A 20,257-nucleotide genomic window follows, 5' to 3' on the forward strand; every position below is an offset into this window, starting at 1 on the left:
TCAGCACGTACTCAGCACTGGGTAAGTCAAAGGCAGGGACATACAGTTCCCTTAGCTCCTTCCACAGGGAGCCTTTGCTCCTAGGGGGTCTGAGCTGTCAGGATGCCCAGTGTCCTAGTTCTTGCTGGTCTGTCCTTACTGCCCAACTGTTTTCCCAGCTGCTGTCCTCTCCACTGGAGGAGGTGGTTTCTTATGAGTCATCCTCTTCCGCAAAGAAACCTCTGGATTCTTCTTCCAATGGTGTGAGCAGATGAGGGGGAAGGTATCCATAGCTATTTTATTTTCAAGGTCTCAGCTGGGGGCAGGAAGATTGGAAAATGCAGGCTTGAATTCTTAGCTTAGGGTGTCACCTTTGAACAGGAGTTGGACAGAAGTGTGCAGGAAATACTCTCACAGACTTTAAACTTGAAAGTTAAACAGTTCTCAAGTTAAAAACAACACTAACTTCTCATCTTTTTCTTGCACAGGATGGTCTGGTGGGACACAAGAGATAACTTCTATTTCTGTCTCTTGTCACCAGCTTCCTATGACCTTGGACTAGCTGCTTAAGCTTTCTATGCACCTCAATTTCCTTTTCTCTAAAATGGGGGTGATCACATTTACCTGCTCTTGCAACTTATTTAATAGCAAAAAAAATATATAGGAAAGGCCATACTGGGTAAAACTGAAAGACTGACTCACCCAATAGCTTTTCTAAGGCTACACATGGGCAAAGTGGAAACACAGGGTTTGAGTTTTGCTGTCATGGCCTCTCTTCTTGTCTTTCACAAAATAAATTACGTATGGAAACATGAGGTAAGTGCATAGGGAGGAGACATATATTTCTAGGATATCGCATCTAGGATGCCCAGGAACAGTGAAGGCCGGCAGCAGTGCTGGCACGGCAGACTCCTGGAGCCAGTGCTGCCCCTCCCTGGCTTCCCTGCTCTGAGCATTCAGTGCAGCTGGCAGGGAGTCCGTGCAGGTCCGGGTCAGACCCCGCACAGGGCCGGCTGCCCCGCCGCTCCCCATCCCAAGGAAAGGCGGGAAGAGGAGCCCCGGGCCCCCACGGTACGGGGAGCACCGATCTCTAAGCATCGTGCCCGGCAGCCGGGGTAAGGCTGCGTGGCACCGGTCTGACCTGCCCCCCCCCCCCCCGCAAGGAGCTTGTGAGGGGCGACGGCGCTGCCGGGGTCTTCTCGTGGAGCGGGAGAGGGGCTCAGTAGGACGGGGACCCCCAGCGCTCTGCGCTTGGTCCAGGACTCGCAGCTCGGGTGTGAGCCTTCCCTGAGTTGCCCGGCGGGCGGGCGAGCCCCGATACCACCCCCACTCCGCCCTCGCTCCTTGCCGGGCAGCAGCACGGCCCCGGAGCCTGGAAACTCCCCAGGGCCGGGCTCCGGCGGGAGGGCACGGCCGGGTTCCCCGGGGCCGCGGGGGAGCAGCCTTGTGCCCGCCGGCGGGCGGGGGACACGTCCCGGGGAGGGCGTGCTCCCGGCGGAGGATGTGGGCCGGGGGGGGCGGAGGGGTGCGCGGTGAGGGGTGGAGAAGTTATAAATCAGCGGGGCTGAGGCTGGCTGCTAATTGATGTCCGCGGGAGGTGAAGCGGGCAGGGCGGCTCACTGCGGACACTCCCTTTCCGCGGGCAGGGGCGGGCGGGGAGGGCTCGGGGGCTGCTGGATGCGGATCCCGCGTCGCGCCGCGCCGTTATCTCCGCCACTGCGGGAGGAGCCTGGGACCGAGGAGAGCCCGTCGGAACCCAGCCGGCGCCTCTGCCTCGCTGCCATCGGCAGGGAAAGAGCCCTGCTCTCCTGTGGGCAGGACCATGCCCCGCCAGCTGCTCTCAGGGACCGTCCTGCTGGGAGCCGCCCTCCTGCTCGCAGGTAAGGGTCCGCCGGGACCCGCTGTCCCGTCCAGTCCCCGCTCGGTCCCAACCTCTCCGCGACGTGTTCCCAGCGACGTGCCCCGGCCCCACCGCGCCTCTCTTGTTGGCTGGAGCTGGAGGGCACCTGCCTCCCCTCCGCCACTCTCTCTGGGGGAGGGCTGGGGAAAGCGAATCCCACTTTGCAAAGTCGCGAAACGCCGCATCCCGAGCCGTCGTTTGTCTCTGGATCCCCGGCGGTGTTCGCCGGGAACGGGCTGGGAGCAGCCCCCCGTGGATGGCGGCGGTGCAGGGTGCCGTGCCTCGTCCGGGCAAGGCGGTGGTGCTGGCGGGGAGGCGAGCATCTCCCAGGCACGGGGCACAGCCATTCCGGGAGATGTCCGAACGTGTGCATCACGGGAAGAAAGCATGTCTTGGCTGCAGGGTAGGCTTCTTTCCTCCTCGCTCTGTTCCCAAGTGTCAGCCTTTCCCAGTTCGGTCCGTGAAGCGGGAAAACTGCCCGTGTCCTTTGCAAAAAAGCACAGGTCCTGCTGCCGGGAGCCCGGGCAGGACGGCGGAGCATCAGTCAGGGCTTGCCTGCGGGGCGTGGATGCCCGAGTACCCAGCTTGGGTCTCTCGGGAGAGTGGGATGGAGCTGCTCTCTGGTTCCTTCATCCCCCAGTGCTGCGTTTGCCGGGATGGAACAAATTGGCTTTTCTTGATGGAATTCTATTTTACTTTGAGTGAAGAGCCGGCCCTGTTGAGCTGTGGGGATGGGCGTCCCAGCGTAGCATTGCTGGTCACCTGGGAGCAGGGGTGCGCAGGGGGCCGGGCAGGGGCCTCTCTCGCCTGGGCTCATCTCACCGCAGAGCCGCCGACCTGTGGGGCTGCTCCCTGGGGCGGATCGCTCGTCCCGCAGCCCTTCCCTGCTCGGGGCTCCCAGGTGCACCTCGGGGCGCACCCGCGGGCGGCTTCCTCGGGGACGGCGAGCAACACCGTCCGGCCTGGCGGCCGGCTGGGAGCGACAGCAAATCCCGGGTGTGGAAGGATGAAAACCAGCTCCTCCCGAGACAGGCGTCGAGGCCAGTGGTGCTGCCGTCTGACCCGCCACGCTCCACCGCGCAAGTGGACAGGGCCTCGGTCTGCCCGAACCGCTGAGTCCGCGGGAGCAGCCTCGGTGCGGGCGCTGCCGGTGCTACCGGCTGTAGCTATCCGCGACCCAAAGCTCCCCTGGAGGAGAGCTTGGTGGGGCTGCTCCAACGAGACGTTTTCCTGCTCGGGAAGTGCTGATTCATCAACATTGAAACAGATATATAGGTATTCTTTTTCTTTTTCTATTTTTTTTTCTCAGGAAAGTGCTAATTTCCCCACATTATTTGTCCCTGCCAAGAAGATTCTTATGCTCAGGGTGAAATAGGCACAGGCACAGGACACCCACCCTGGATACAGGAAACGTGGGTTCAAATGCTTGCCAGGCTTCCTTCACAGCTTGAGCTTGAACTTCGGTGTCCCTCTCCCACATGGGCTCCTGCAGCGACCAGCTCTGCTGGGGGACTGGCTTCCTCTTTCCTGTCGGAAAGGTTTTCCATTGTGCAAATTGTGGCAAACCCAATGCCCAGGGAGAAGGCTCTGTGAGCCAGGGACTGTGAAAGACCCTGGTTCATCTATCCCTCTTCCAAGGATTGTGAAGGATGTGTGCACCCTAGACCAATTCCAATGGAATAATCTTGGCTTGTTTAGGGGGAAACCTGGAGCTCTGGGTGCTGGGGACATACATCCTTGGACCTGCTCAGGTTCAGTAGGGATTGTAAAGGTGTTTCTCTGTAGTTTGGCTGAGTGCCTTTACAGTTTGCTGGAAATTCATATCTCCTCTTAAGTGTATTCACTGATTGCTTTCAACTCAGAATTTAGACTTTTTCAAACTCTTTGGTTGTGTTTATTCTTTTTTGGGGGAAAGAAAATCATCCTCACACAGCTTGGTTTGGACATCCCAGATTGGTTGATCATGCTTCTTCTGGGTCACTGGTAAAAGCTCTCCTTGTTGCATTTGTACAAAGTGTTTCAGAGTTACTGGTAGAGTGGTGGGATGTTTTTTACTGTGCATCTCTATGCTTTTCTTCCCATTTCACCCTTCTTCACTGCCTCTTTACCTAAAACTCTTACTGAGGCTGTCCAGCATTTCCCATCTCAAGTGTTTTTGATGAAACTCAGTTCATCACAGCTGGTCCACTCTTGTAATTCAGTCCCTGTGGGTATCTGCTGAGCTTCCATTTACTGACAGGTAGTGGAGGAGATTCTCAGAAGTAGTCACTGGTTCTGGAGTTACTAGAGGGAGTTTCATAAGGAAGGGACAGAAGAAAGCCTTTTAGATTTTACATGTTTATTTAATGATTTAAATTTCCCCGAAGCAACACGCAAGCTACAAGACATGAGAGTCCTCATTTGAAAAGTGTTAAAGAAGCCATGTTTCTTAAGTGTTGATCAATTTAGCCCCCTCATATTTCTATGCACATGATATTGTGGGAAAGAAAAAGATTTTTGTCTGTGTTAAGCATAGTACGTGCATATATTGCCTTTATAGTTTGTGTATTTATTCTAAAAATTCTATTGCATATATATAGCCTTATTCTAAAGACTGTATACCTGATGATCAACACAAAAATTTTGGTGCTTATTCAGGTTTGATTTTTCAGAGGTTTGATTTTTCAGTCTTAAGACTTTGTGTGATAATAATATTAATTGATAGCAATTGGGAATGTGAAGGATAGGGTTTAAACCCTGAAAAGATCAGATCCTGCTGTCTGGATAAGAGACTATATGGCCACATTTCCAGAAACATAGGCAGATAATTTGGCTTTACTTCCAGCCGTACACACGGAAGCAATAGCTCACAATTAGTACCTAGAAGGCAAATAGAGTCTATTACAATCTTATCTCTGAGCAGTGCTATACTTACCTCACCGATTCCAGTTAGAACTAGATCATCAAAATCCCCAGCAAATGATGGAGTTTTCAATTTCATGGTCAGCTGGAAAAAATGAAGCAATAAATTCCCAGTCAAATCTAATCAGCACTAAAGTTAATTTCTTACAATAACTAAGCTGACTTCTCCAAAAGTGCTATTCAGATGGAAGTTCATGCATTAAGGTTTCAGTCTGGTTTGAGTACCCAGCTGAAACAGCTGCACAGACACAAAACTACAGTGATCTAATTTGCAATCAGAACTGGAGATCTTAATGGGCTCTGGAAAAAATGGGTTTCCCACATTTAATAATTCTTCACAGAAAATGAGCTCCCTTAAAAATTCCAGAGTACGTTCACATAAAGCATCAGGGCTAGACCCTGATGTATAATACAGGTTTTAAAAAAATGTATACATAGGGTTTAAATACTAAACTTTCTGGCATTGCTGAAGAAAATCACATCACTTACAGATGTTTTAACAGACAGGTGTTTTGCTCATGTGCTCTACACAAAGCTAGATCTCATTCTCTTATAGCTAGTGTAAATCTGGAGCAATTCCTCTGGGCTAAGCTATCCTTCTCGAGATTTATGTGGGAGGAAAAGGAGACTCCACCTGTGCCTAGTAGAGATCATATCCAGGAGCACCCAGTACATTAAAAACACAAAAACCCTGTCATTTGGGACATCTGAGTATGGGTTTGTTTTTTGGTGTTGGTTTTTCGGGGGGGTTTTGGTTTGGTTTTTTTGTGGTTTTTTGGTTGTTTGGTTGTGTTTTTTTCTAACATGTGGACAGTAACAAAAAAGCCTGAACCTATTTTTTGTCAGATGCTTCTAAGACTGAAACCAGTAGCCTTTCAAAGTGTGTGGGTGTATAGGACAAAAGGAAATTGTGCAGATTTTCAGGACAGTTGCTGAGTCCTTACGCTTTCATGTGGTTTGGAAACTTCATGCACAATGTTTATCAAGTTGCTGCTTTTCATGTCCGACTGAGATTTGGAAAGGAAGAAGCAGATGAGAGTTAAGGTTCGGCTTTTCAGAAGTCTGTGTCCAGCAGGACTGTGGTGGGACTTTATCAGAAAAATTGTTCCTTTGAATACCCCAAAGTAAGGGCTGGGACTTCCTGCTGCAGCCCCAGTGGGAATGGAAAGCAAGACTGCTGCAGGAGTGGCTTTGCCATGAAGTGTAGGATGCTCAACCACAGTCACTCTGGTTTTGAAGAGTCACCTCTCCTGTTGGTGTGCGACCTTCAAGAAGCAAATGACTGCCTTCACATACTTGCTTTACCTATAGGTCTCACTTCTTTCTTAGCAATGTCTTTTTTTCCCTCTTATCAATATTTTTAAGAACGTGGGGAAATGCTTCTGTGCCTATTTGAGTATAATTCCTCCTATGGACAACATGAGGCTCTTCTCTCATTGCCTTTGTGATGCATCCTTATTCCACGTATTCCTGGAACTGAGAAACCTTTCCCAAGCATTCCTAGCTGGAAATGATCAGACTTCTTAATCCATCATGTTGGAACTGCTTATCCTAAAATTGGTCCAGTGATTGTCAGGAAGGTGCCCAGACAGTTTTCTTCTATCAAGGTGCAGAAGTTCTGTTTTATTCCCCCATGGCTGGAGGTCAGTGCTGCATAAATACCAGTGGTTGAAAGAAACAGTTAGATGCAACACATAGAAGTTTGAAAGGTGAAAATACAGGCATTGATGCCCTCTCCAAAGTAAAGCATGGCACAATATCATGCTTTTGGAGACCAGCAGAATGAATTTGTGCAAAGAGAATTAAGCAAAGAGATAACAAATTGTGAAACACAAGGGTGTGGGGGAAGAGATTTGAATTTATATATTTCAGAGGTACTTTTGACTGGAACTTCAGTCTTGAGCCATTGAGAGGTATGATGAAATTTAGACCAGGAGTGTGGATGACTATTTCTTCTCTATTAAGTCATGTTTGTTATTTGAAACTTTTTTTTATGGCACAGTGGGTGGAAATGCACCAGCCAAAAAATGAAGAGGAGGATAATTTTGATTATGATGCATCTGTATTGAAATTCAAGATCAGTATAGATGCTTGTGAAACAGTTAACTGTTTTCTTTATTCATGATTTTTCCTAGGCAGTTGTTTGGTTTGTGGCAACAGAAGAAAAATGTTCATGATCACCTGATGTTATTGTATCTACTGTTTTTCCACCAAACCCTAGCTGATTGGCAGTGCCAAATTTGATTTGCCTGTATCTACAATCTTCAGTCATCAGTGTAACATATTTAGACAGAGCACAATCCCATGTGATGGGGTGGACACTGATCACTGTTTGGATGATTCCAACTCTTTTCTAGACATTGGGGCTGCTCTTCTAGCATTCACTGGCACTAAGAACTCCTAAATGCAATCCCTTTTAAGTCATATTCTCTCTTTTGGAGCCGTGCCCTTGAAACAAGGCACTTTTTTGCCATTAGAGCAGCTGAATGATGGGGAAGTGGTTAACAAGGAGACTGTTTCAAGGACTTCTGTGGGCTGAAGATGCTGTGGCAATGAAGTAAAATTATTTCTGTGCCATGCCCGCAAGCAGGGGCAGAGTGGACAGGGCACGGTGGCCCTCAAAGAGCTGGGCACCCCTAAGCAGATGTCTTTGCTCCTTGGAATTTCCCTCAGGAAGCCTGTGCTCTGGGAACAGGACCCCCTGCTTGGTGCGTGGGGAGTGGCAAGGGCTGAGTGTGAGGGAGTTTCATGAGAGGAATTTCTCAATTTCACATAGTTTGCTTAAGCGTCCTTCCTGTGGGATTCTTCCCTGCCATTGAGGGAAGGAATTTCATTGTCATCCTCCATGTAAAAACCTCTCCTCAGGATCACCATGGACTGATGTTGACAGAAGTGTGAGAGTTGCCATCCTGGATCAGAGAAGGGCTCTCTCTGTTCAGCTCTGTCGTGTCTCTGGCGGTGTCCAACATCTGATCTTCAAGGGAGGTTCAAGGAGCCTTGCAGGAAACAGTTATCTGATAAAATTCTCCGGAGAGGATTTTTTTTTTAGTATGATCTAAAATCCACTATTATTTACTAAGAAATCGTGGGACTAAGGGTCAAGGAAACTAAAATTACTCTCTGCCAAAATGTAGGTGTTGACTGTGTGTATGGCAAATGTAGATAACAGAGTGGGATTAAATCGCAATATATTGTGAAATACAGAGGGTTTTCTCCTGTTGTGTTTGTAGTTTTTGGGGTGAAAACCTATCTTCCTTTGTTTTATGCAGTGCTACAGTTAACATTCATTCAATCTTTTTAGAAGTATCAGTGATTTTAATTTCCCAGTGTAAACTGAGCCATATGTGAGCTTTTCAGAAGCTTTCTGTGTGTCTACCTACTTCGTGTTTTAGTTGTAATTTAATTGCAGAATGGGTTTAGTCTCTTAAGTCGTTATAAAAGAGTCCTCTGTGCAGCCCCTTCTGGATCTCACTTCTCCATTTAAAATTGTTGTGTTACATTAATTATTTTCCCTTGTTTAGGAACCAGAGCTTTTGCTTAGAGTTCTGTTTTACAAGTTAAAGTAGGGTGGGTTGAAAGTCAGTTCCTGACTTGGTCTTTTTTTTGAGTATTACAGGACAGTTTGTCCATAATGCTGAAGCATCGGAAATAATAACCGTCAGCCTTCAGCAAGGTGGAAATCCTGCAAATTTGCTTTATGGGTTTTTATATTTAGTTCATAATTTATTTCTATGTGCACAGCTTAATGAATAGTACAACCTCAAATGGATCTGTTAGGCCTGCAGTGCTGGCTGAGCTAGCAGGTTACTGGCAGGTAGGCAGTCTGTCTGCTTACACATCTGTATTAAATAGTCCTTGGATTCAGTTTTAGTATAGAATCATAGAATCATAGAATTGGCTGGGTTGGAAGGGACCTCAGAGATCATCAAGTCCAACCCTTGAACCACCGTTGCGGTTGCTAGACCATGGCACTGAGTGCCACATCCAGTCTCTTTTTAAATATCTCCAGGGATGGAGAATCCACTACTTCCCTGGGCAGCCCATTCCAATGCCTGATCACCCTCTCCGTAAAGAAATTCTTTCTAATATCTAACCTAAACTTCCCCTGGCACAACTTAAGACCATGACCTCTTGTCTTGTTGAAAGTCATCTGGGAAAAATATATTGCTTATTTTATCCTGCCAGAGAATTTGTAACAGCTCATAAGTATCAAGTTGTTAAATAAGTTGAATTTGGTCAATAAAATTTATTTACCTCCTAAGTCTATATAGGGATTTTAAAATATTTTTTGTCTGCTGTTAGTATACTTACTTTGTCTTTAGCTTATGTCAATACTTTTCTACTATGCTGGTTCATGGAATAAACTTTTCTCAAGAAATATTGAACTGACGATTATGTGTTGGGATCTGACAAGGGGGAATTACAGCAGAGGTACAACAGTTGCTGACACAGGTCACCAGGAGATAGAGTAGATCTGATAGCTCACAGATGTCATAGGGGTAGGGCTACCTACACTCTTGTAAGCAGCACAGGTTTAATCTTGTGTGGAAGTATGAAACCACACTCCTGGGTGAATGCCAGTGGCTGATCACACAGCATCACTTTTGAATGGGGGAGATGTTGGAGCCACAACCACTTTTCATCTGCAGCAGCCTAAGCAGGGTGCAGGGTCAGGCACATCAGGGTTGAGGGGTTACAAACCCCTGGATCAAGAAAGCCACATGGATCTATGCTGAATATGTCTATGAAAGTTTTTGCTACAGCCTAGTCCTGCTGTGATGAGTCCTTGCTGAGAACAGCCTCAGTAGACCTTTTTTTTTTTTTTAAAGCTGGGCATACACTCTGTTGGAGTGAAGACCAGGCCGAGGTGGAGACAACTGTGATATTTCTCTTGCTTTTCTCGATGTACGTGGTACAAGTGTGCATTTACCCCTTTGGTCTGGTTTTACCAAAGCAGTGATCCCATGAAGATTCATAATGAAGACATATGACTCTAGGTTTGGATTCCCATTTCCAATTCCATACACTCAATGGGAAACAAAAGGTTTGCAATTATGGTTGGTTTTACTTCTTCTCTGTAATTGCTTTCTCCTTATATAGCTAATCAAATGAGCACCTTTGCCAGGCAAATGTGCTCAATTCAGATGCTAAGTTTCTAGAGTTATTAAAACTGGATAGATAAAAGAGAAAATGAAGACATTTATTTCTCTCAGGTTCTTTGGATGTTAAACTTTGTATTTTATTTCTAGATGGCATTACGTATAGGGCCTGTGCTCATGCATAAATGTTATCTGGTGACTTTAGGGCAGACAGGACACAATGTTTTGATGAGATGATGAAGCAAGTGCTTTTAAGCAGGTGTTGTGTGAGCAGAGTGCACTGAACTGCATGACCTTGGATGCCCAAGTATGATGGGAAATGGTAATAATTTCAGTTGGTAGTAACAGGAGCCAGATTTATTTCAAATAACCAGCTGGGATTTCAGCATGTGTTAAATTTCTGCATCTGAATTTTTAAATAAACAGCCTCCCCTGGTTTTTAATAAAATGACTACCACAAGCTTGTAAGCATATCCTGACTTAGCTAGGGCAGATACTGACAAAATATTTGGCAATTATGGGGGAAATATATATTTTTGTACAGCTATTGAGCATATTGGTGGGATAGTCTAATCTTGTGTCAGTGCCTATACACATCTAGGGACAGCAAACACACAGAGATAGTAAATAAACTCTAATCACTTGCTCTGAGGTGCAGGACACACAATTCTTTCTGTGTATGCCTGTGAAGACCTTTCTTGGCAGTAGCATAGCTGTTTGCCCTGGTGATTGATTTTTTAATTCCAGATTATGGAGTTAGACTCAAGGCAATTTAGTCTGCTCAGTCTACTCTATTGTGGTAAAATGTACGCTGTTCAGACTCTATTACAATGTATTATATTTTAGTCCAGCTTTCTCACCCGTTAACCTATCCATTTTCTTGGCTGACTGTTATGTCCTAATGCTGCTATAAATTCTTAAATTATAGTTGAGATTAATCAGACTTAAGCATTTGATCCAGAAATCTCTAAGCATGTGCTGCAGAACATCAGACCAGGTAATCAGAATGTCCTGGAAGGAGCAAGTCAATGAACTGATTATTTTTAGGCAAGTGTCCTTTGTAAGTAAATAGCTTCCAACAACTCTCTTGATCTTGAAAGCAAAGGAGAACACTTTTCAGTCACACCAGAGGCATGTGTGAGTGATAGATCTGTTGAGGAGTGAGGCAACTTCTGTCCTGAGTGTGTTTCTGTTTGTGGGCTGTGTACCAGCACACACTTGGCACAAGAGCAAATAGGAAGCAAGGACAAAGCCACCTTAGAGTCCAAGAACCTGTCTCTGTTAACCCTTCCAAGTCCCCTTGGTCCTTAGCTGCCCTGGAAAGTTCTGCTTCAACAGAAATAGGGGTTATGTCTTGCTGCTTCAGATCATGAGCTTGCTCATCTTGGCAATTGTCAAAGTCAGCTTGGGACACAGGAATAGCTCCTTGTTACCTCACAGATAAACTCTCCCAGTTTCTCTTCTGCACATTTTCAGTGGGATGCTTGGATTTGCTTTAGAGAGTATGAAATCAGGTATATGAAGGACTTGGAGGTTTCCTTTAGGGGGGGGACTTCAATGGCATCTGAAAGACCTAGAGATACTGCTTTAAATCTCAGAGTGGGTACTGCAGGTCTTCCCTGGAAGCTATTTCTAAGTACAGGCAATGGAGATGGTGCTCTTACATCTGGATGCAGGAACCAGACTGTGCTGCCTGCTTTGTCAGTGCCTCAGCACTAGGAACCTAGGCAACATGTATGAAATAGGGGCTGTTGCTGCCATGGAAGGGGAAAAGAAGATCCTTCCAGCAGCAGCTGTTTGCAGCCACCAGCAGTTACAGAAGTAGAAAGTTTCATTATCCAGAGTGATCCTTTCTCCCTTGAGCTATGTGGCAGGACCAGACCAGATTTTTGCCCTTCACAGAGGGAAAAAAAAACAAATTATTTTTTTCCAGTGGCCACTCAATTTTTGAGACAATTCTGCCTAGAAGTTTCCTGGTCTTGTAAACACAAGTTTTGATGTTGGTGAGAATCTCAGTGTTGACTAAACTAGGAGGACCTCTTGGTCAATATTTTTCCTTACAGTCACATGTGAATCAAAACTCTATATGGCTCTTCAGAGTTGGCCACAAGTGCCTTTTCACTCTCTCTATTTTTAAAGTAGAGTGATGTGATGTAATTGGAATTACTATGGATAGGTACAACTGTTTGATAAAAAAAGAAACCATATTTACTCGCAGAGCAGCCTGGAGTACCTTTAGAAGAGCTGGTAATGCAATAGCTTGCAAGAAGAGCTCTGAAGTAAAGAAAACTACCAAAACCACAGATTTTCTTACAAAACGAGGTAAAGCTGTCAGCTCCATACAAGGTTAGCTGGTGGCTGTGTTCTGGTTGAGGTAAGAGTCAGTTTGTTTCCACAGGAGGTGGGTGCACTTAAGGTCAGCCCATTGGTACTACCAGACTCCTAAGCATTTTAGGTGGATTCTGCAATTTCTTGTTCCAGCCGTGTGGGTATTCCCATTCCCTTCAGTGGGATGACTCATAAGGAAGAGCTCATAAGCAAGAGTAAAGTCCTGGGGTGCATTTGAACTGCATGACCTGCATTTGATGCAGTATGGAGAGGTGAAGACCCTGTTGAGAAATCACGTCCACTCTCCAGTTCAGGAGTGTCCTCTACAAAATACATTTTTGCTCAATGTGTTTGAATCAGGAGGAAATGATATTTGATAGTAAAACCCACAAAGAGTCAGTTATGTTTAACAAGCCTTAAAACACGTGTAAATCCAACAATGACTGAAGCAATTACTTCATGATGGATAACTTTATTGCCCACAGATGGCACTTTAAACCCAGAAGGTCAAATTCTTTGTATACACTGAAGCTGCAAAGATAAACTGATCATTCTCCTTAACCTCTCATTGTGCAGGTGAAAAAAACATTAATCAACATGTTCAGATAACTGGAGTGGCTGGAAGACAGTTACTCAGCCTTGAATTATGAAAAAGATGTTAAAAATAAAGGCTACTAAACCTATTAATTTCAAGGAAAATTCTGATAACTAAATAACATATGTAGTTTTTTCTTAAACTAAGCATAGATCTAGCTTTTGAGTTTACTTTCTTAGGTCTAAGGAAGCAAAAGTTCAAAGTGTTGAAAGCAAATTTACAAATAGAAGCTGAAATAATCAGAATGGAGATAACAATCCAGGACATAGTCCCATTTTCGAGTTTAGCAGACCCATGTTTTTAAGAGAAATTGATGTTTAGCTAAAATAAATAGAAGGTTGATCATGTGGGCATGGTTAATCAAATGTCTGTAGAACTGAACTCATGCATTCTGTTGGAAAAATATATGCATGTTCATTTATTTTATATTTTAATTGCTTGTAGTCAGAGTTTTTTTGTTAACAGGCAATTTAAGTTTTTGTTTTCTTCATTCAGGAAGAGCACTGCCTTTTTTGCAAGGCAGAAAATAATTGAAGAAAGTTTATTCTTTTGTTTCTTTGCAAATTAGATTATACTCTTGGCTTTGTTAATAAAAACAAATCGTCTTTCCTTTATTTTAAACAGAATTACTAACTTCTGCAATCTAAATTAATATTTGCTTATTAATTAAGCAGCCTTGTTGACTGACTTTCACATGCATCTAATAAGCCTTCCAAAACAAATAGATTATGCAAAAAAAAAAAAAAGAAAAAAAAAATCACCCCTTTTCCTATGGGAGGAGATTCCTCAGTTATCAGGATTAATTAGTTCTCTTGTTGTCACATGAAAAGAAGTTGCAGCCCCCCAATGTAGGTCAGTGCAAGGGTAGGCTTCTGATGGTCGCTTAGTGACAGGCACAATGATAAGTGAATGTGTCCTGTTGAGCCATGACCCTTCAGAAAAGACAGTGTCAAGTAAAATGCAGGAGAAGGTATATAGAAAGCATAATCCACTTCTAAATATTGACAGTAGGAATTTCCCTGCTATTCTTCTTCCTTTTTCTTTTCTGGTAAACATGTCAAACTCTATTGCGTTTGTACTTTGCATCAGTTTTGAAGCGTTTAAAAATGTAAGGAAGCTAATGACCCATGAATAGGTAGGATGTCAAATAAAGCTATTTTTCTTGAAGACTTAGCATCTTGCTGGTAAAAGCATTGTCTTGCATGCCTGCAAAAGCAACAACATTGTCTACAAATAGGATCTTCAGCTTTTTGTGAGTGGAAAGCTAAATGAATGACTATATAATGAATCTGGTGTATCACACCAAATACACTCATGTGAAATCTTGAATATTAGTATGATTAACTACTGGAGTTTAAAATGTCCTTAAAATCGGTGATGAAATCCTGGCTTACATCAATGGGAGCGAAGTTAGACAAACACTAAGCACTCCTCAACATCCCACCCACAATATTTACAAATACTGCAAAGCTTTTAGATATGCGTAATATGTGTAAAAGGGCAAAAGCTTGAGTATGTATCCAGTCTATATCAGGGTTTCTTTTTGGCCTGCAGCATGGAGTGAAAAGATCTGCTGAGTTGTTTTTGGGTTTTGGTTGGGTTTTTTTGTTTTTTGTTTTTTTCTTTGATTTTAATAACTGAGGCAGACCTCTTCTTCCAGGCTGTCTTGTTTTGTAGGCTTGATTTAAGATAGATTGTCAGACTTTCATGTGGATGTCTTTGCTTATATCACCATAGAGTTATTAAGAGAAAAATTTGTAATGTTTTCGTGTCCTTCATCTTTGTCAGACTTTAAAAACCACGGCAACCCATATTTCCAGGAGCTGGTCTCCTGGTCCCAGCATGGGTCATGGTGTTGTGGCTGGTTTTGTTTCTGGGCAGGGTGCCAGTGCCAGTGCTGAGCAAAGCTGAGCACCCATCACCACAGTCTCGACCAGGCACTGCACATTTGCTCTCGCACCTGTCACTCACATGGTTTCTCCACCTTCCCATCAGATTTACACTGGAAGCAGCCTACATGGTGTTCTCTAACAACTGGGTTGCAACTCTGCCAGATGGGCTTTGATCCCAATGGGTTCCTCTGGCAAACCACTAATGACGGTTTCTTCATGCACATTAAACAGTTTGTTGACACTGTTCATGCTTTCAGCTTTTCTAGAGGCTGAAATAAGGAGCAGTTCAGGGAAGCTTGAGGTCAGGTTCCTCCCTGAAGTAAGGAACAAGGTTCATAAAGCTGGATATAAACGCTGCCTTCCTGGGAGAGCATCTGAGCCTCCAAATCTGGGATGACAAGAGGGATAGGAATGAAATGCAGGAACATGGTGGTTTCATGAAACTGCCACATTGTGTAGCTAGAAAACATTCACAAACCATCTCATCCAAAGTCTGCTCTTCACAGAAGGTGCCTGAGCTCTTGTAATGTCTTATCTCAATTTCTCAGAGCTTAGCTTCATGGACTTTATTTCAGAACTTCAAATGAGTGGGCTCATACACTGTAATCATCTACAGGAGACTGTTCCATAAAAGCACAGTACGCTTTTTGGCAGACCCAACATTTCAGAATTGAGAGCCTTAAATAGTAGGTGAGAAAAATGTATATTTGCAAGATACCACATAACAAATTGCCTCTTCAATGATTTGCTGCACCTTTTTCCACCCCTCTTAACAGCTGGCAGAATATATTAATCTGTAGTTGGAAGTATGGTGGTCTAGACAAATTGCAGAGGAAGTCCATGTGTTTGCACAGTGTCAGCAGTCACATTTCTGGTAATATTTGTGGTACAGTTTCAGAGGACCTCTTTTTCTCCTGAGAATTTGTGTTCTTGCTTGAAGCCTTTTCAAGTGAGCTGTAATTTAGTTTATGTCTATGTTTAAGTGTACCCTTTAAATCTTCTTCTGAATAGGGATGGGTGATAGTATGCACAGGAAAACTACTGGAGCTATAGCTTAAATAAGACATAGAAGGCTAAAAAGAAAAATACAGATAAATGTAGCCTGCTTAGATGCCAAAGGTTAATTAAAAGTTACTTAACCCCTACAGTGTGCACTTCCTATATTGCTAAAGAAGAGAAGGTCTCTGAAGACCTCTAGCAAACAGTTTTGCAGACTTAATCAGGTCCTTGGTTCTTTTCATGGATTGTGCTAGGTAGTCCCAGAAGGTCATTCAGGTCTTTTGTCTCCATCAACGTTATAGGGAATGAGTAGGAAATACTTACTGACAAATGGAGCACAGCTGGCTGTACATTTTTTGTACAAAATCCTTATACTTTTAGCATCTCTCTCAAACAGTGGATACATGGCTTCTCAGACTGAAGGAGTTAAAGTGCACACCTCAGAACAAAGTTTTATCATTCAGCCTCTAAATTGAGGATGCATCCACTGCCGGGAGAAAGCTGCTGAATTTGGAGCAGCCATTGATCCATTGAGGGTTTATACAGTTAAAATTTAGTTGCCAATCTCAGCTGGAGTTGATGGTCAAAAGTTCCTTCTATAGTCAACAAGATACAGTGAGTGATCAAATAAAATTAATGTATTTTCTACTATGTTTGGTGCCTACAGCTGTTCATACTTGGCTGTAGCAGGGACCTCTTAAGAGGGCTTAAAATAGCTAAACTGAAACTACTTGACTGTGTTTGAGTGGAAAATCCACATTATGTTTACTTGATGCTGCTTCTCTTGTATGTTGAGAAAAAATACTCTCTTGATGTAAAGTTATCTAGGATACTCTCTTGCTCCCCTCTCACAGCACTGAGATATTTATAAATTGCTCTCAGGTCCAGATTTAGTCTTAAACTGGTTTTCAGTTTTAAAATATTGCTTGGTTTTCAAAATATTTGCTTGGTTTTTTGCTTGCTTCTGGAACACTTCGCTGTCAGTGTGAGGGCAATGGGATGGATCAATGACTGAGTCTTCTCTAAGGCATTCAGTTCTGTCTGCTTGCCATGAAGCCTTTTGTGGCCATAGCCTGTTATGGGGCACAGATAAAACATTCTCCCTTTCCAGCACTTCCTGGCTTGATGTGAGAGAAGGTCCTGTGTTCCTCAAACCTTCTGACCGCTGGGATTTTTAACAAACTTCTTAAAAATTGCTTTCACATGGTTTGTGAAAAGTCTGCCTAGACTTTTTCAAGTGTTGTATGCCACCTCATGCTAAAGTGACACCCAAGCCTTCACCCATAGCTGAATGGTGTGGCCATGACCAGGGATATGTTGGCATGCCTGCTCTCTCAGGCATCTGAGAAATCTGGTCTGGAGGGTGCCGTGAACTTGTTCTCAATTGTAGAGCTGTCCAGTTACCTTTTGACACCACTTCATGGGTAGGAAGCCTGCAGCTTGTGAGAGACTGGAGGTAACAGTGCTGCGACCTTCAGTTAGGAAGAGAAGATCCTTCATCCTCTTTTATTCCTTCCAGAATAGTTCCAGCTTTGCAGCAAGTTGTTTGAGTGAGAGTTCAGGATCTTAGAAGTCAATACGTGGCTTTTGCCATGGCTGGGGCTGACTTTTGCCCTTTCCATTGAAGGGGCTGCCATAGTGGTATTTCCTAAGGAAATGCAGCCCGTGGTGCTCGAGGGAATGCTGCCCTGGGTAGATGTGAGGTCCTGAATGTTTTTTGTGGTACTCACAGGGAGCAATCTGAGAACAAAGTCATTGACTGAAACTTGCAAACCTTCCATTTCTGTTTTTTTGTTTGTTGGTTTGGTTTTTTTTAGGATTTTTTGTTTTGTTTTGTTTTGGTGTGTTTTGGGGGTTTTTTTGTTGTTTTGATCGGGTTTTTTTTGTTGTTTGTTTTGCTTTTTTTTCCCTGAGTAATTATCATGGAAGGTTACGTGAGCCCTGAGTCAGTACAGCAAGACTATACTCATAGTAAGAGTATGTGTGTTAAGGGGGGCATCCCCTTTTCTTTGCTTTTCCCTTAGACTATAACATCATAAATGGGAGCAGACTGGGAACAGGATGATTTTTCATTGTTAATGTTGCTGGTTTTTTTCTTCTTTGTTTTTCTAGGATCTAGTTCAGGATCAAAATTAAAAGTTCCTGAGCTGAGCATAAATGGCACACAGCACGTTGTTCAAGCAGGCCAGACTTTAAATCTCACCTGCAGGTAACTAGCTGAGTTTATTCTGATAATTTGGCTGGGAGTTCATACACCTGACACCACTTTCTTTTTTTTGTTACTGAAATTAGAAAAAAATGAAACCTCATGTTGTGGGGAAAGGTGGGGAGTGAACTTCAATGGCATATTGTTTAATAGTTCTTTGTTGTTTCTGTTGTTGTTTTTGGAAAACAAGATAAAAGAGAACCCCAGAAATAGCCTGATATAATAAAAAAGAAAGCTTGGGAACTGGAGCTATATAATGGCAGTCCAACATAATTGTTTCTGCTTCCTTATCTTTATTTGCAGGGGGGAAATGGTTCATTCATGGTCTTTGCCTGAAACTCTAAGTAAGGATAGCAAAAGGCTGAAAGTAATTAAGTATGCCTGTGGAAGGAATGGGAAGCAGTCCTGCAGCAGTCTGACCTTGAGCAGAACTCAAGCAAGTGACACTGGAAACTATAGCTGCAAATACCCCTCAAGTCCAGCAAAAAAGAAGAAGGAATCTACTGTCTATGTATTTATTAACGGTAAGATTATGGTTTTTTAACACTTCTTGGTATTCACGCTCCAATACAGCAAAATGGATAAATAAGGCACTTCAGCTGGGGCTAAATACAGGGTTTTGAATGATCTTTTCAGCCTTGCAAAATGTCATGATAATTTACCAATTAATGTATAAAATCTGCCTTCTCAGAGCTCTCAAGTACAAATGATGATGTTTTATCTGATAGGAAAAAAAAAAAGGAGGAAAGAAAAAGACCCAATCCAACCAGTCTGTAGAGTAAATAGTACTCCACGTGGTAGTACTCCACGTGGAAGTAGACTAGAAGTGAATCTGTGAAATGGGTATCAGAGGAATCGTATCTCCCAGGACTGATGAGTGATGAAAGCTGCACATCTGATACAATGTCCACATTAACCCTCTGTGCAAGATTATAGATTTCTAGGCAGCTGAAGGATGTCAAAGATGTCCCTCCACATCACCCAGTTATTTCATGTGGTAGAAAACAACCATCTGCACACTGAGTCACATTCAAAAATGTACTCTTTAGTTCCACATCACAAAGACTGTAAAAATTTAGAATAAATGAATCAAAATAAACACAGAATTGTGTTCAGCAAACAAGTATTGTGTAATGTATGGGAAATGATGGAATTAGGTCAGTTAGACTATAAAAGAAATTTCTTTCTGATCCCGTTTTCTTCCAGGATATTAATCAGACACTTGAATTCAATAGACACAATAATGAAAGAAGAAATTGCAAACACTTAGGAGGTTTAATTTTCTATTTTAGTTTTTCTTTAATGTAGAGAAAAAAAAATTAATAGATTACTGTAAGATACCAGGATTTTGAAAGCCCACGTTACAGAGAATGTGCAACTGGAAGTTTTCCAAATTATGTGTCTGCTGCTTCTAATGAGTTCATATTAGAGTGAATTAGCCTTTGTTTTCATTTTGTGACATGAAGTGTGGGACTGGTGCTATGAAAAAACAGAACGAAGTAGACCTCTCACCGCAGTGATAGCAAATAAGACAGCTCCCCCCATTCTTGTGTGTTGCTTTATTGAGAATTATTGAATAATTAATGCTGTTCATCCTACTTTCCTCCATCTGAAATACACCTCAAAGTGTTTTTCTCAGCCAACTGGTTTCATACAAGTCACTGGATGTCCAGCTACAGATGCATCCATGGAAATGTAACCAAATTAGGTTATTCATTTACTGACCAACATTTCTTGCTGCCTAGGAAAGCTTAAATTTTTCTTGGATGACTTTTGCAAGTTTCCTATCATGGGACTTTCTTGAATGCCCCAGTCTTGGATGTCATCTCTACCTGAGATCTACTCACAATCTTCTCCATTCACCACATAAGAAGAGCAACTCTGACTGAGAACTTCTCTGCTGAACCCCTTTACAATATAAGAGATTATTTAAGTTCTCTTGGTCTCTTTTGTGTTTGAAGTGTTAATTTTTCTGAATCCTGAATTTTTACAAGTGGAAGACACAACCAGTCTTTCTAACTCTTCACAGCATCCCAAGCTGTTTGTAGCTTACTTGCATCTGAAAGAGATCCTCAGTTAGCTGTGTATGAGCCAAGGTTATCTGCATGTATAATTCACATGGTGATGGAAGAGAAACATATAACTGGAGAAACAGTTTTTGTGTAGCCAGCCTCCCTATCCCCCCCCACCCCCTGCCAATAATCAGTTAGACGACTGCCACAGTGTCTTGGTTTTGTTAATTTTTCAAGGACATTTAGTCATTAATTCTTGATGTTGCTGTTGAAGATAGCATTAGATTACGTTTCTCCTCCTACTATGCTTGCCAAAGAACAAAGAATGTTTAAGGGGCAAACCTGT

General features: G+C 43.4%; 1 protein-coding gene across 2 annotated transcripts in view; it reads left to right on the forward strand.

Annotated features, from left to right (window-relative positions):
• Positions 1-1,525: 1,525 nt before the first annotated feature.
• The window catches only part of FLT1 (fms related tyrosine kinase 1), a 112,397-nt gene continuing 93,665 nt past the window's right edge, over positions 1,526-20,257 (forward strand). The window contains exons 1-3 of one of the 2 annotated variants that reach the window (XM_030466072.1): positions 1,526-1,859; positions 17,806-17,902; positions 18,203-18,423. In XM_030466072.1, coding sequence (XP_030321932.1) covers positions 1,802-1,859; positions 17,806-17,902; positions 18,203-18,423 — 376 coding nt within the window. In that variant the 5' untranslated portion in view covers positions 1,526-1,801. The remainder of the gene's footprint in view (positions 1,860-17,805; positions 17,903-18,202; positions 18,424-20,257) is intronic. The other variant, XM_030466076.1, reaches the window with a different exon arrangement.

The sequence above is a fragment of the Calypte anna genome, chromosome 1 (assembly GCF_003957555.1).
Source record: "Calypte anna isolate BGI_N300 chromosome 1, bCalAnn1_v1.p, whole genome shotgun sequence".
NCBI lineage: Eukaryota > Metazoa > Chordata > Aves > Apodiformes > Trochilidae > Calypte > Calypte anna.